We start from the raw sequence: 15,450 nt of genomic DNA, 5'->3' as shown, positions 1-15,450 counted from the left end.
GATGAATCGTTTAGAAATTACAGCACAATTTTAACGTAGTCCCTCCATTTTAGGGGACCAAAAGTATGGGGACAAATTCACTTGTGTATTAACGTAGTCAAAAGTTTAGTATTTGGTCCCAGATTCCTAGCACACAATGATTACGTGAAGCTTGTGACTCTAAAAACTTGTTGGATACATTTGCTGTTTGTTTTGGTTGTGTTTCAGATTATTTTGTGCCCAATAGATGTCATTTTGGAGTCACTTTTATTGTACATAAGATTAGAACATGTTTCTAAACAAATTTACATTAATGTTCAGACCCTTTACTCAGTACTTTGTTGAAGCACCTTTGGTAGCAATTACAGTGTCGAGTCTTCTTGGGTATGACGCGACAAGCTTTGCACACCTGTATTTGGGGAGTTTCTCCCATTCTTCTCTGAAGATCCTCTCAAACTCTGTCAGGTTGGATGGGGAGCATTGCTGCACAGCTATTTTCCGGTCTCTCCAGAGATGTTCGATCGGTTTCAAGTCCGGGCTCTGGCTGAGCCACTCAAGGACATTCAGAGACTTGTCCCGTGCCTTTTACTGAGGGGTGGCTTCCATTTGGCCACTCCACCATAAAGGCCTGATTGGTGGAGTGCTGCAGAAATGGTTGTCCTTCAGGAAGTTTCTCCCATCTCCACAGAGGAACTCTGGAGCTCTGTCGGGTTCTTGGTCACCTCCCTCACCAAGGTTCTTGTCCCCCGATTGCTCAGTTTGGCCAGGCGGCCAGCTCTAGGAAGAGTGTTGGTGATTCCAAACTTCTTCCATTTAAGAATTTGAGGCCACTTTGTTCTTGGGGACCTTCAATGCTGCAGAAATGTGTTGGTACCCTTCCCCAGATCTGTGCCTCGACACAATCCTATCTCGGAGCTTTACGGACAATACCTTCGACCTCATGGCTTGGTTATTGCTCTGACATGCACTGTCAACTGTGGGACCTTATAGACAGGTGTATGTCTTTCCAAATCATGTCCAATCAATTGAATTTACCACAGGTGGCCTCCAATCAAGTTGTAGAAACATCTCAAGGATGATCAGTGGAAACAGGATGCACCTGAGCTCAATTTCGAGTCTCATAATACTTACGTAAATAAGAATCTGAATACTTATGTAAATAAGGTATTTCTGCTTTTTTAATTGTATTTCTAAAAACCTGTTACCACTTTGCCATTATGGGGTATTGTGTGTAGATTGATTAAATAAATTAAAATCTCATTTTAGAATAAGGCTGTAACATAACAAAACGTGAAAGAAGTCAAGGGGTCTGAATACTTTGCAAAGGCACTGTAGATGTGAATTGTTAGCCGGTGGTCCGTGCATTGTGTTTGTACATTAGCCAACTCCTCTGTGTGTTTGTTAATGTATAGCTTGGTAATGATAGAGGAGCTGGCTACAGTACACGGCATGAGACTAGGCTAGTTAATTATCCGTATCTTTTCTCTCAGGTCTAAAACCCCGCGTCTGTTAAGTGTGTGCGCACGCCACGGGAAGTTTGTCAATCTTAACGCCGTTGCAGTCAGTCAATAATTATGAATTTGCTGTTAGAAACACGTGTAGCGGGAGAGAGCCTATTTCATTGTGTGCCTATTCATTCAGCTGATACTGTGTAAGCCTGGGCACGAATGAAAAATAAGATAAGATTGAACGGCGCATAATCTATAGCTTGAAAGAACCTCGAGGCACTGTATGTTACTGTATTTTACGAACTAGGTGATTTGTTTGAAATCGCGACACCGTGAAAAAGGAGCTCCTAGTTTGGATGTTAAAAGTATGTGTGGAGAAGATTTGTAAGCATTTTAATTAGCCGTGTATAACAGTGCTTGTCATGTAAATAGATTGTATCAGTGGATATTTGTTCCCACTGTAGGCAAGGTGAAACTGGATTTGTCCTCAATGCCTCAAGCAAGACAATTCAGTTTGCTTTGCTAACACTCTAAATGCCTTTGTTCTCATAAAATGTGTCTGGAACAAACTAAACCCTTAATACATTTACCCCTACATTTTAGAACAACTTTGAGTCAACCTAACCCCTATTCAAGAGCGAATAGCTATTGAGATTAATGTGTTCCTTAGGGTGTGGTATTTTTTTTATTATTAGCAGACATGAAAGACTTTTCGGCCCATTCAATCACCGATGACTCATGGGTCTTTTGCTTCTAATCCAATCTGTGGCTGGAGAGGTGAGACAGAATGCTTGGGGACATTGAGTCAGCTTTGCACAATGCCTGCATGAGCCCTTAACATAAACTCCATCCAAGGGTTTTTGAATGTCACAAGAAACCTCAGAGTAAGGTTGAATGTATTTCAAAATGTCCTTGACTGTATAACGGAATGTTAAGTGCAGAAAAACACATTTCTTCCCTTTTCTTTGGAAGGAAAGGTTCAGTGTCAGGTGAAAAAGTCAATGTCTTAATATTTTTCAGAAGTCTATATTTTCATGTATTGGGCATGTCTGGATTGGTAAATGAGTTCTGATTCATGCCTTTCAATCATGAACCCAGGCAACTAAATGTATGACCCGAGCTGATCGATACAGCTAACTCTCGCCTCACAACTCACTCTCATGTCCGATGAAGAGCTTTAGGAGCAGAGAAGCTGATTTAAAAAGATCTGGATCTGAGCATGAAGCTAATGCTAACACTGGGACTCCTGGATGACTGGCTTATGGATCAGAGTTATTGCCCCCGGCTGTGCTGACAGCAAACTCATCACCATCTGAATTACTATTACACAGATGCCTCGCCAGATTCCTCAGACGTTCCCATACCATTACATTACTGCACTACATTACTCATAAGCTGCTGTAAAGATTCCCTGGAACGATATTAGCTGTGTTGCATCATAATTCCATCAAAGACTATGCTGCTGCTGCTGCTCCGTAGCCTATTCGTTGTAAAGTGAAAGGAACTGAAAAGCAGTGTGTGTCCCAAACAGCAATAATTCAATCAGGGTCAGGTCCAAATCACTGATCCGCTCAGAAGTCAACCGCTCCACGTCTCTGGTAATGTTGATGGACTCACTGTTGCAGAAGTCCATCTAGCCACATCACCAGCTATTTCACCAGTATATCTCCACTGTCTCTCCTCATTCTCTGCACCCGACTGATATCCAGTCTTACTGACACATCAGAGTCTATACTGACCCATCATGCCTCAAGTATCTAATCTAATGCTCTAACGTCACAATTGGGGATTTTTCACACTGGCAGTGACTCTGGTGTTACAGAGTTCTGCCCTGAGCCAGGTTCTAAATGGTCACACCTTGAGGTCGTGCTGACGGGTCTCCTCCAGGTCCTGCATGGTGCAGCAGTGGGCCTCCTGCAGGCTGTGCTCCCTGCGCTGGTACTCCAGCTGCAGCTCTTGGAGCTGCTGGCCCAGGTGCTCCCGCTCCTGGCTGAACTGGGCCTGCAGCTGCTGCAGGGAGCTCTGCGACTGAGACAGCTGCATCTCCAGACTCTGCTTCAGCAACGAGATCTGACGAAAGGGAGGAGTAGAAAAGGAGAGAGAAAGGAAAAAGAGAGAGGGAGACGGAGTAGAGAGAAGAACAGCTTGGATCAGATTGCACGTAGTGTCATTAGTTTCCTATATTACAGGTTTGCGAAACCTGTTTGTCTGTATACTTCATTCACTAACCTGGGCCTACTTCGTTAGACAAAAACAGATATCCATTTTTAACGCTAGCTAGTTATGACCTGAAGAAACACATTCATTTTTTTGTTAGAGTGTGAATCAAAAAGTCATTTTGAAAGCAATTATACCCTCATAATCTTTATTTCAATATGGTAGGTCTGCAGCTACTTTGGATGCTTTGCAAGAGTAAGTGTCGTACGTAAAAGTAAAGATAACTTAACAGAAAATGACTCAAGTAAAAGTGAGTCACCCAGTAAAATACTACTTGAGTAGAAGTCTAACAGTAGTTGGTTTTAAATGTACTTAAGTATCAAAATTAAATGGAATTGCAAAAATATACTTAAATATCAAAAGTAAAAGTATGAATGATTTCAAATTCCTTATATAAAGCAAACCATTTTTTACATTTAAGGATAGCCAAGGGCACAGTCCAACACTCCAACATAAATTTACAAACGAAGCATGTGTGTTTAGTGAGTCCGCCATATCAGAGGCAGTAGGGATGACCAGAGATGTTCTCTTGATAAGTGCGTGGATTGGACAATTTTCCTGTCAAAATGTAAGGAGTACTTTTGGATGGCAAGGAAAATGTATGGAGTAAAAAGTGCATTATTTTTTTAGGAATGTAGTGAGGTAAAAGTTAAAGCTGTCAAAAATATAAATAGTCAAGTAAAGTACCCCAAAAAAACAACTTAAGCAGTACTTTAAAGTATTTTTACTTAGGTACAGTGAGGCAAAACAGTATTTAGTCAGCCACCAATTGTGCAAGTTCTCCCACTTAAAAAGATGAGAGAGGCCTGTCATTTTCATCATAGGTACACTTCAACTATGACAGACAAAATGAGAAAAAGAATCCAGAAAATCACATTGTAGGATTTTTAATGAATTTATTTGCAAATTATGGTGGAAAATAAGTATTGGTCAATAACAAAAGTTTCTCTCAATACTTTGTTATATACCCTTTGTTGGCAATGACAGAGGTCAAACATTTTCTGTAAGTCTTCACAAGGTTTTCACACACTGATGCTGGTATTTTGGCCCATTCCTCCATGCAGATCTCCTCTAGAGCAGTGATGTGTTGGGGCTGTTGCTGGGCAACATGGTTGCTCCCTCCAAAGATTTTCTATGGGGTTGAGATCTGGAGACTGGCTAGGCCACTCCAGGACCTTGAAATGCTTCTTACGAAGCCACTCCTTCGTTGCCCGGGCGATGTGTTTGGGATCATTGTCATGCTGAAAGACCCAGCCACGTTTCATCTTCAATGCCCTTGCTGATGGAAGGAGGTTTTCACTCAAAATCTCACGATACATGGCCCCACTCATTCTTTCCTTTACATGGATCAGTCGTCCTGGTCCCTTTGCAGAAAAACAGCCCCAAAGCATGATGTTTCCACCCCCATGCTTCACAGTAGGTATGGTGTTCTTTGGATGCAACACAGCATTCTTTGTCCTCCAAACACGACGAGGTGAGTTTTTACCAAAAAGTTATATTTTGGTTTCATCTGACCATATGACATTCTCCCAATCTTCTTCTGGATCATCTAAATTCTCTCTAGCAAACTTCAGACGGGCCTGGACATGTACTGGCTTAAGCAGGGGGACACGTCTGGCACTGCAGGATTTGAGTCCCTGGTGGAGTAGTGTGTTACTGATGGTAGGCTTTGATACTTTGGTCCCAGCTCTCTGCAGGTCATTCACTAGGTCCCCCCATGTGGTTCTGGGATTTTTGCTCACCGTTCTTGTGATCATTTTGACCCCACGGGGTGAGATCTTGCGTGGAGCCCCAGATCGAGGGAGATTATCAGTGGTTATCAGTGTCTTCCATTTCCTAATAATTGCTCCCACAGTTGATTTCTTCAAACCAAGCTGCTTACCTATTGCAGATTCAGTCTTCCCAGCCTGGTGCAGGTCTACAATTTTGTTTCTGGTGTCCTTTGACAGCTCTTTGGTCTTGGCCATAGTGGAGTTTGGAGTGTGACTGTTTGAGGTAGTAGACAGTGTCTTTTATACTGATAACAACTTCAAACAGGTGCCATTAATACAGGTAACGAGTGGAGGACAGAGGAGCCTCTTAAAGAAGAAGTTACAGGTCTGTGAGAGCCAGAAATCTTGCTTGTTTGTAGGTGATCAAATACTTATTTTCCACCATAATTTGCAAATAAATTCATTAAAAATCCTACAATGTGATTTTCTGGATTTCTTTTTCTCATTTTGTCTGTCATAGTTGAAGTGTACCTATGATGAAAATTATAGGCCTCTCTCATCTTTTTAAGTGGGAGAACTTGCACAATTGGTGGCTGACTAAATACTTTCTTGCCCCACTGTACTTTACGCCACTGCTGCTTTGCAACGTTTGGCGGCACCCTACACGTACTGTTGTGTACGTGTGATCAACAGCTCAGTGTGTGATCAACATGAGAACTCAGTCACTCCACATTAATCAGCCAGGCCTCATTAGGAGTTACAGCCTATTACTACAGAGTATTATTACTGTGAATAATGAGACCGACCGGGCCCTAAGCAGGACAGGTGGAACGTGTGCGAGGAAAAGATCCAGGGTGGTGACACCTCCATAAGTCACCCTGACTCTGCTGCTTGCTGTACGGAAGCATCTGGAGCTACACCGTTAAGTAGGAGCTCAGAGTTAGAATGCCCCCCCCCCCCCCATATGCATAGATTTTTCCAGCATCTGCGTAATAAAAAATGTGGACAACAAACAGTATGGAGTGCACAGTGCATTATCAATGTAATAATGCAGTGACGTGTATTGGTTTGGCTCTGGGCGGAACATAACACAGTGATACTGTGGACATGGCAAGACAGACTGCAGTGATCTAAGTGGAGTCAGTGGACGTGTCTGTGGGTTCATGCCAGAGAGGGACGAGTGGGTTTTAGAGGTGCAGCTGACACTAAAGTGGGGCCATTGACAGAAGACATTCACACCTCCCTTAGAATCAATACCTTGGAGTGAACAAGAGGCGACACACAGGATCTGTATAGCTGTAATGCTCACTGTGTGCCAGACTTATTATCAGAGTCATCTGCTGCAGGGCAAAATGTGTGACTACTATCAAAATGGCACTACTCGTCATCCCTGATAGAATCGCAACCACTTGTGTAGAGGGATAAGAGGCTGCTGAATGCCTTCCATTGGGACCTGAGCGCAAACAGCAACATTCCTAACTCAGAGGCGACTCAGATGTGGTTATTATGGCACAACAAAGAGAGCAGGAGGTACAGTAAATCACACGCCACTCAGAGAGGCTGTAATTCTGTCTCATCAAAATAACAGAAATATACACCTTTCACAGTGTCAGGAAGAGGAAAACACTCCAGTGGGAAGTGCAGCAAGAGTCAGTTACAGAGCAGAAAGAGAATATCAATTTTCAGAAGAAGGCAGATTTAGGTAATCAGTGTTTCATGCGTGTTGCCTGGGAACTGGGTGACGTTAGTTCACTGCAGTAGCAACCAGTCACAGTGGTTCTATAACAACCCTCTCAGTATAGAGACAAGAAGTGAAGAGAGAAACCACACACACACACGTTGATTTAATTCTAAATCTAGCTTGGAGGAAGTGCTTAGTTTTGTGTGCATTGCGTCTGTGCACTTAGCTAGTTACCATCCCATAGCCTACATTGCATATAAAGTGTGACTGGCTCATCCGTAGATGTACGGAGGAAATGCCCTCTTTTTCCATTTTTTTTTGTTGGCTCCCCTCTTGGGGGTCGTGCTCTCTGATTGGCTCAAAGTCAAGTTGTAGACCACTGACAAGCATAGCGATTCTACAACTTGAATCCGTAGGTTCGTCGCTACCGGATTGGCACGCAGCATCTATCGCTTGGTCGAGCAAGAGAAGGAACAGCCTCCCACTGTGATAAGAACTTATTGGGAGTCTATCGGCAGTGAGATTTTCAGTGTGTTTCATGCTTACATGATTGACTTATGTTAAGCTTCACTGAGCTGAGTGGCGCTATGGGTGTGAACAAAATACACAGGAACACAGGGAAACATTCAGGAGTCAACAATGTCAAAATAAAGGCAAAAAATATATAAAAGGTGCAGAGGGGAGGGAGGCCAGGTTAGGGTAGCTCTTTGTCAGGGAGTGGTTGGAGTATCATGAGGGATAGCCACGTTGGTGAGGACAGAGGAGCCCTTTTTCTCTAGGTGATTGAAAACAACAGGAAAAGATGAGCAGCACTGCCTATTTCAATGTTTGAATGGATGACAAGACACTGTGAAATATGGTGATATCTCAGTTCAGTAAAAAAAAAAATGAAATGACTTTCTACTGCCAAACCTAATTATTATCTGTGAAATGACCTGAATGTTAATGCAATTAGCAAGTAGAAGTGCATTAAAAGTTTTCGTTTTTAATTCGATTTGATTGGCCCATTCAGTCCCCTTCACAGGGCTGCCAGTGCCATTTTGGGAAGACTTCAAATGTCATAATTTGAATAGATATCCAATAAATTCACCATGTTTTTATCTTCATACACTTTGTGTGAGTGACAGTGCTAGCTATAGCTGCGGTGGGAGTTACAGCTAAGTAACAGAACAGGCTTCGCAGCAGTCTTTCCTTGTCATGGCTGGTATCTGCATGTGTACAGTGAGGCCCTGAGCATTCTCCTCTCACCTATTCATGGACGTTTGGAAGTGGACAATTTAATATGGTATGACATACACTTCCAAAATGTTTCATTATATTTTGGGTTAAGTGGTGAAAATGTATAACCTATGCGCTCTTTACCTTACAGTATGTAAAGTAGTCACGGAATCCCTATATAAATCCCAGCTCAACAAAACTTTTGCATTGATGGGACTAGTGAACAGACAAATTACGTAGTTCTTTTGCTCTCCATGTATCCTGGAGCCCAGTCATAATGTTGACATGGGGCAGAGTACGCTGTGTATATCACAGTCAAGGTCTTCACAGGTCCAGCCGAAAACCCGTGACCCAACCGGGTCGGATCCAAAATTCTGTAGTTGACTCTCAGATCTAGGTCGGAGTGGATTTGATTGTCACGGGTCTCGGGTATGTGTAATTATAATTACAGAACTGAACGTTACTGCTGCAGTAGATAGATAGATAGATAGATTGTGGCGTATGTAGCCAATCACAAGTCATCAAAGGGGCACTAGCCTCTGGCTCTGTGTGTGCGGTGGCAAGCAAGTTAAGAGATCAATGGAAGATGAAACTAAAATGACGGAATTAAAAGTTAAAACGTGTAGCCTCCCGGGTGGTGCAGTGGTCTAAGGCACTGCATAGCAGTGCGAGCTGTGCCACCAGAGATTCTGGGTTCGAGCCGGCTGCGACCGGGAGGCCCATGGTGCGGCACACAAGTAGCCTCAATTAGCCAACCCAACTAGCTTAACTAGCTAGCTTCTCTTCATGGTTTGATGCAGTCAAAACAGGTGCTATGTAATCAGATTGGTTGATAAATAACCTAGCTTTGGCAGCTAAAAGTTAGTAAGTAGCACAAGTTGGCTTGGTTGCTGCGGTCTCTCTCTTCGTGCCATTCAGCCACATATAAAACACACACACAACCCCTGCCCCGCTTGCTGCTCCTTCATTCCTCTCCCCCCTCCCCCTCCCCCAGTGCCTGCATAAACAGCTTCAGTTAACGTAGTACATTTTTTAAATTATCTGCTGCTTCCCTCACTCGGACTGGATCAGACCGAGTCTGGACACGAAAAGGCTCTATACGGGGCCAGGTCCGGGTTGTCCTCTGGTCCATATATTTTTGACATTTATTTATTCGGGTAGGATCTGGGGAGGAAAGCACTGGGTCCATTTCATAATGGGTTCAACTTTTTGGACCCGAGAACAACATATATCACAGGGACCAGCTGTAGTGTGGTGCAGCAGGGTGAGGGTGGACTGTCTCTTACCTGCTCCAGTAGGTCCTCCACCTTCCTCTGCCAGCTCTCGCGGGCACTGCCCAGCTCCTGCTCCTTGTTCTGGGCCAGCTGGGAGAGGGCTGCCCGCTTGTCATCCTCATGATCCTCTCTTAGCTCCTCACGTAGCTTCTTACACTCCTGCCTGTGGACACACACCAAATGCACACAATTACCATTAGATGAAGTATACAGAAGACAAAAAAATCACACAGGGGTCAGGGGATCAACATAACGCAACAAAGCAAACCATTTTTTAAATAATTCCATGTAGTAATATATAGTAGTAGCATTAATGTACTAGTAATATATTGTCATTCATTCTGCAAACCATATGCAGCAGAAACCTGTTTTAACTAGGGTTAGTATTACGTTGACAAATAATTATTATTATCATGCAAGTCATGCTTGCAAGAGCACATGCATGAAAAGACCATCTAGTAAATATGTTATACTGTATGTGGCTGTGATAAGACCCTTTTACCAACGCCACTTCTCATTAGGACGAACAACGCAACACAGACCAACATTAAACATTTGTTAGGAAAATCTGCCGTTGTGTGCATATTTCATAAACAGAATGCATCTGCACTTTGCTCCAGAGCAGACTGCGCAGACAGCCAATCATTAGAGAGAAGAGAGATTGGGGCTGACACTCCCATCCATCTGATACAGTATGTCGATGTTAATGCATGCGTCGGTCGGTACACAGCGCAGCCTGGGACGGAGGTTTTCTAAGAGGATAACAGTATGTCCTGTAATTGCTGAACATTTCCAGCGAGCCGCTGTCTGTCGGAGCTCCGGGGGTGTTCAGAGTCCACATCCTTGGGAGCGGAGCAGAGTGTACGATTCCCCACTGCGCCATGCAAACGCCTCCCACCTCGCCGTGTCAGCGCTACTCAATGCCCACGCGTTTAGCGGCGGCTACACAGACTTGCATGTTAATCGTTATTTAGCAGAGAATGGCGTCGTTAAACGTGTGGCGCTGACAGTGTTTTCGCCGTTCCCTACAAGCAGATGAGCGTCAGGGTGAGTGCGTGCCACGGTTTAGCCCTGCGACACTGCTGTAAAAGAGGGTGTTGAACCTCATCTCATCAGACAGACACACAGCTCGCAGCATCTTCATATTGTAGAGGGCCTCATATTCATACTCTAGCCCCCCCCCCCCCCCCAATCTGGCTAACTACCTAGGAGGGCACTCAGCACCTGGTGAGTGGAGGAGATGGGAGGAAGGGGGTGAGTGTGTAGACTAGGTAGGCAGCATGGAGGACGGAGAATGAAGGACGGAGAAGAAGGGAGGAAGGATAATGAAGGAGGATGTAGCGAGAAGGAAGGAGGCATGTGTGTACATCAGACGGCCCCGTTAAGATCAAAGCTTTCAGTCAACATCAGACAGCAGCAGAGAGGACAGGCAGACGGCCACAAATGGACGCCATCAACTCGCTGTCTAAACAGCAACATGGTTTCTTTCCCCATCTTCTGGCGCACATCGACGCCAGGCATCTCTCACAAAGGCTTAGTTTGACTCTGAGGTAAATCTCTCCTGAAGTTCATTATACCCGGTTCTGACAACACCGCATGGAAACACTCAGTAAAGGAGCCTCCTCTTATATTCTATCTGCCTGAAATAGTGGATCTTAGATGTCTATCTCTCTCAGCACAAGCCAAGCCAGCTCTGTTCAATTATTCTCGGTCCCCTTGTGTGTGCGCATTCTCTGTGTATGTGTGTTGGCTGTGCCGGTGTGCCAGATGACACACATGCATCTCTTGCGGTTGAGGCACTTGAAAGGCTGTCAAAGGCACTGCGGTGCAGTGTGGTGGTGCTGCCCAACTGGATTGTTCCGCTTGCAAATGCTGTTCATGTTCAAGCCCACCATTACGTAAGGTAAACATTGCAGGAGGCTTTAATGTGGGTAGGGGCTCTGGTATCTCTGCATCTCCCTCCACATCACCAGTCTAGCTCCCTGTGAGGAGCAGGAGGAGAGATGTTTCTGACAGGCCGTCGCAGGAGATGAAAGAGAAGAGCCTCGAACAGAGGACGGTAAGAGGGAGACGTGAATATCTCTCCCTCTTCATTTGCCTCTTTCTCTCTCTCTCTTCTTTCATCTCTCTTTCTCGCTCGCTTTCATTCTGAGTGGCCTGTTGGCTCGAGTTATACATGGTGATAAGAAGAAATGAGGGCAAGACCGCAGACAAACTCAATGAACTGGAGAGGTGAAGTTGAGTTGAATAACCGCAGACAGTAACAACAGAAAACAATAATACTATTCAGTGACAGTGGTGTGAAAGGGCACAACAAGGTTCTGTACAGAAACACAGAAGTACAATCAGAACCCCGGAGGTTGCTATTTGCATTATGCTTTACTAAAGAAGAAGGAGAAGCATACGCTGTCTTCAATGATGTCTTTTTTTAAATTACTGCCTGACATGACTTAAAACACCAAAATGCTGTCAGAATTACAGAGCATGTCAAATTCTCAGAACGCAACGTATAAATTCCAATTCATAGGGTCAAAATGAAAAGGGGCTGAAAGGGAATGCAATTGTGAAAGATGAACATTGAGAGAGGAGGGTCAATTAAACGTAATTACGGTACAAGAGATGAAGAAAAGGACAGAGAACTTTGAGCCAATGCCTGTCTGGATGGTGTTATTATAGAACTCCATGTGTAGCAGAGCCTTCCTGGTAATCAGGAATCCCTAATACTGTATTAAGACATTAATTGACCCCAGCAAGGGAGACAGACACTAATTGGACTCTGTCTGATGAGCTGGGATGATCTTCCTCCTCTTCCCCAGTCTCAAATCTTTGAGCTGCAGGTCTGTTCACACCCTGATTCACATGTCCCTACTGTAAAGGCATTGAGATTCAAATGTGACAACAAAACCCTTTTCCACTTGAAATTCATAGGCAGTGGCTTGTCAGGGCCTCCTTGTTAATCGGGCTCAAATCCATATCTCATATGGACCTCATTACCATCCTGTCTTTCTCCTTTGAGCCAGAACAGGCAGCAGCAGCGGCGGCGGCAGTGAGATGCTCGGTCTGCTCGCTTGGTGAACACCCGCCATTGCTTCAGCAGAGTAGCCCATTTGGAGATAAGCGAGGGCATTGGCTGAACAAATGTTGTGGGAAATGAACTCTTTAAAAGAAAAGAGAGAGAGAAATATTTTGGGGCAGTCTGATTTCTCACGGGACCTATCCTCCCACTCCTCTTTCATGTGCACATAATGTGGGACCAAGCTAGCTCCAGTATTACAGTACAGTGTTCACTTATTACTCTTTTGAAATGTGTGGATTTGAGCCCTCTGAAGATAATTCCAATGGTCATTCCAGTGGTTATAATCTGTGGTGCAGCGCCGGCTCTTTCTAAATGAAGCCATCCGTTCATAATCCTCAGAGCCAGGGAGAGGAGGACCTCTTTCTGGGCTGGGATCAGGGACCGGGCCTGGACTAGTATCATTACCATGGTGTATCATGGTGGCACTCGCCTCAATGTGACTTTCAATTACTCCAAGCCAAACTCTTTCACTCACCCTGTCCATCGCCATCCCTGGCACATCTCATCAAATCCACCCCGGGGCCAAGGACACACACATACACACCTTAACGTCTCGGTCCACTTGAGCTCCAGTTCCAGCGCCATCTTGTCCATCTTGAGTTTCTCGTCCTCTTTAGTGGTAATGACTTTAGCCTCGTGCTGCTTCTTCTGGGCCTCCATCTCTCCCTGAAAGAGAGAGAGAGAGAGAGAGGGGAAGAAAGAAAGGATTTGTGATATTAGCCCTCGTGATAAACAAGACAACTGAGCATGGGATCTAAACCTCTATGGACAGGACTCAACAAAAGAGGAACTCGGCTCCACAGCCATCAATTCTCATTGCTCCACACTTCCCATGACATCCAGACTAGAGTCTGCTTCATTATACAGGCCCAGAGAGATGAGAGAGAGGGGGCAAAGAGGGAGAGAGGGAACGGAGAGAGTAGAGAGGGAGAGGAGCCACAGAAGGTCAAAGGCATGGGAGAGCCAGTCTGAAGAGCAGCCTTCTAATGAACTGCCAATGCCATATGGGCTCCTTAAAGATGAGAACATAATTCAGAGTCGGAGTCTGATTAGGTATGCCAATCCAAAGCTGCTGGATAGTCTGCTTGGCATGTCAAGAATTGGAATCTGGGACAAAGCAGGTGGATGTGATGGATTTCGTCTGGGAACAGACTCAAGGCTAGGAGATCAATTCAGTACAGATCAAGTTTATTACCCCCCCATAAATAAACATGATGTACAATGAATAAATCCTCAGTCAGAAGAGTGAATGGGGAAGGGAATTCATTAGGGTTTGCTGATGGATTCTCCAATGCCTCCCTGATGAGGAGAACCACACAGGGCCCAGGGGAGAATGTGTGTGTGTATGCATGTATGCATTGTTGGTGCTCTCACCTGCAGGGCGGTCAGCAGGTTGCTGGTCTCTCTCAGTCTGGCCCTGGTAGCGTCCAGCTCCTCCGCTAGTTTGTCCTGGGCCTCCTTCAGGCTGGTGATGTGTCCCTCTGCTGTACCCATACCCTGCTCACCCTCCTTCACCAGCTCCTGCAGGCGCAACACCTGTACACAGAACGGACAGATCGATCATACATCTCAGACAGGCTTTAAAAACAGCAGTAAAAGGGAAAGCATAATTGTCACCAGCCATGTCATGATGATGTCTTGATAATTTGAATGCTGACATGCAAAACATTTTGGGACTTTATTAACAGTGGACTAATGAAAACAAATACCAAAATATAGTTTTTCAGTGAAATCTCCCTTTCTAATGACCTGGTAGTAAAAGACATTCCCTTTTGTCATAGATATGAGTGTGGAATCTGCACCTCAAATGAGCCGAGACATTTTTTATCACCTGCTCTTGACAGCAGCAAACTTGAATCTACTCCAGTTTGTCCGGACGACCACAACAAATGGCCATGACAAAATGAGAGGAGCAAGAGGAGAGATCTGATAGATTGGGTGGCTCCTGACTGACCTCCTGATTGGCTTGTTCAAGTTTGCTGGCGAGCTCCTCCTTCAGGCTGTCCAGTTGCTGTCTGAGATGGTTCTCCTGCTCCTCCAATGAGAGCCTCTCCCTCTCAAACTGCTGCTCCATTTCCTGTAGACAAACCCCAAAGACTCTGTTATAATAATACCAGCACAATAACCATTACAGGGCTAATCAGAGTATTTTTATGAATTTAAATATGGCTGCAATAACTGCTTTTAGAAGAAAATCAAAGCCAGAGTAAAAGGATTCACTAGTACATGAATGGATAATGGTTGGTATTATTCACATTTACACACTACTAAGAGTTTTGTCAGCATCCGTGTAAAACAATCTTGTGTAATATGGACTCAGAAGGGCTTGGGAGCTGTAATAATTTAGGAGACTGTGTGTGTCTGTGTGTGTGTATGCTCCAATCCCAAGTGACACATTCATGTTGTACCCCTGGGTAGGTGGCTAACCTTTTACTGCAGTGGGCTAAATCAGGGTCACACAGAGTGTTACTTGGTAGTCTTAAACATATCTACCTTGAAACAAAAGTATACATCTCACACACATGGTTATGGGCTTAACAAAATAAGACTTTTTTGAGTTTGCATCCCAATATCACACTTTATATACATCACAGAAGATATATATAACAAACGGTTTGACATAGAAACACCACATTTTCAATATATATATTTTTAATGATCTTAATAATAAATATTAATAACATTCCACCCATGAGTCGCCCATTGACTGTCACTCATGAGTCACCCATTGACTGTCACTCATGGGTCACCCATTGACTGTCACCCATGAGTCACCCATTGACTGTCACCCATGAGTCACCCATTGACTGTCACCTATGAGCCACCCATTGACTGTCACCCATGA

General features: G+C 44.4%; 1 protein-coding gene across 3 annotated transcripts in view; it reads right to left on the bottom strand.

Annotated features, from left to right (window-relative positions):
• Positions 1 to 15,450, bottom strand: part of fam184ab (family with sequence similarity 184 member Ab) — a 148,773-nt gene that overhangs the window by 31,016 nt on the left and 102,307 nt on the right. For all 3 annotated transcript variants that reach the window (XM_064990964.1, XM_064990961.1, XM_064990963.1), the window contains exons 7-11: positions 14,560 to 14,682; positions 13,980 to 14,141; positions 13,150 to 13,271; positions 9,542 to 9,692; positions 3,285 to 3,497 (exon numbers count right to left, since the gene is read on the bottom strand). In XM_064990964.1, the coding sequence (XP_064847036.1) occupies positions 3,285 to 3,497; positions 9,542 to 9,692; positions 13,150 to 13,271; positions 13,980 to 14,141; positions 14,560 to 14,682 (771 nt within the window). The remainder of the gene's footprint in view (positions 1 to 3,284; positions 3,498 to 9,541; positions 9,693 to 13,149; positions 13,272 to 13,979; positions 14,142 to 14,559; positions 14,683 to 15,450) is intronic.

Source organism: Oncorhynchus masou, chromosome 16 (genome assembly GCF_036934945.1).
Source record: "Oncorhynchus masou masou isolate Uvic2021 chromosome 16, UVic_Omas_1.1, whole genome shotgun sequence".
Classification (NCBI taxonomy): Eukaryota; Metazoa; Chordata; class Actinopteri; order Salmoniformes; family Salmonidae; genus Oncorhynchus; species Oncorhynchus masou.
This window is presented reverse-complemented; position numbering and strand designations above follow the sequence as displayed.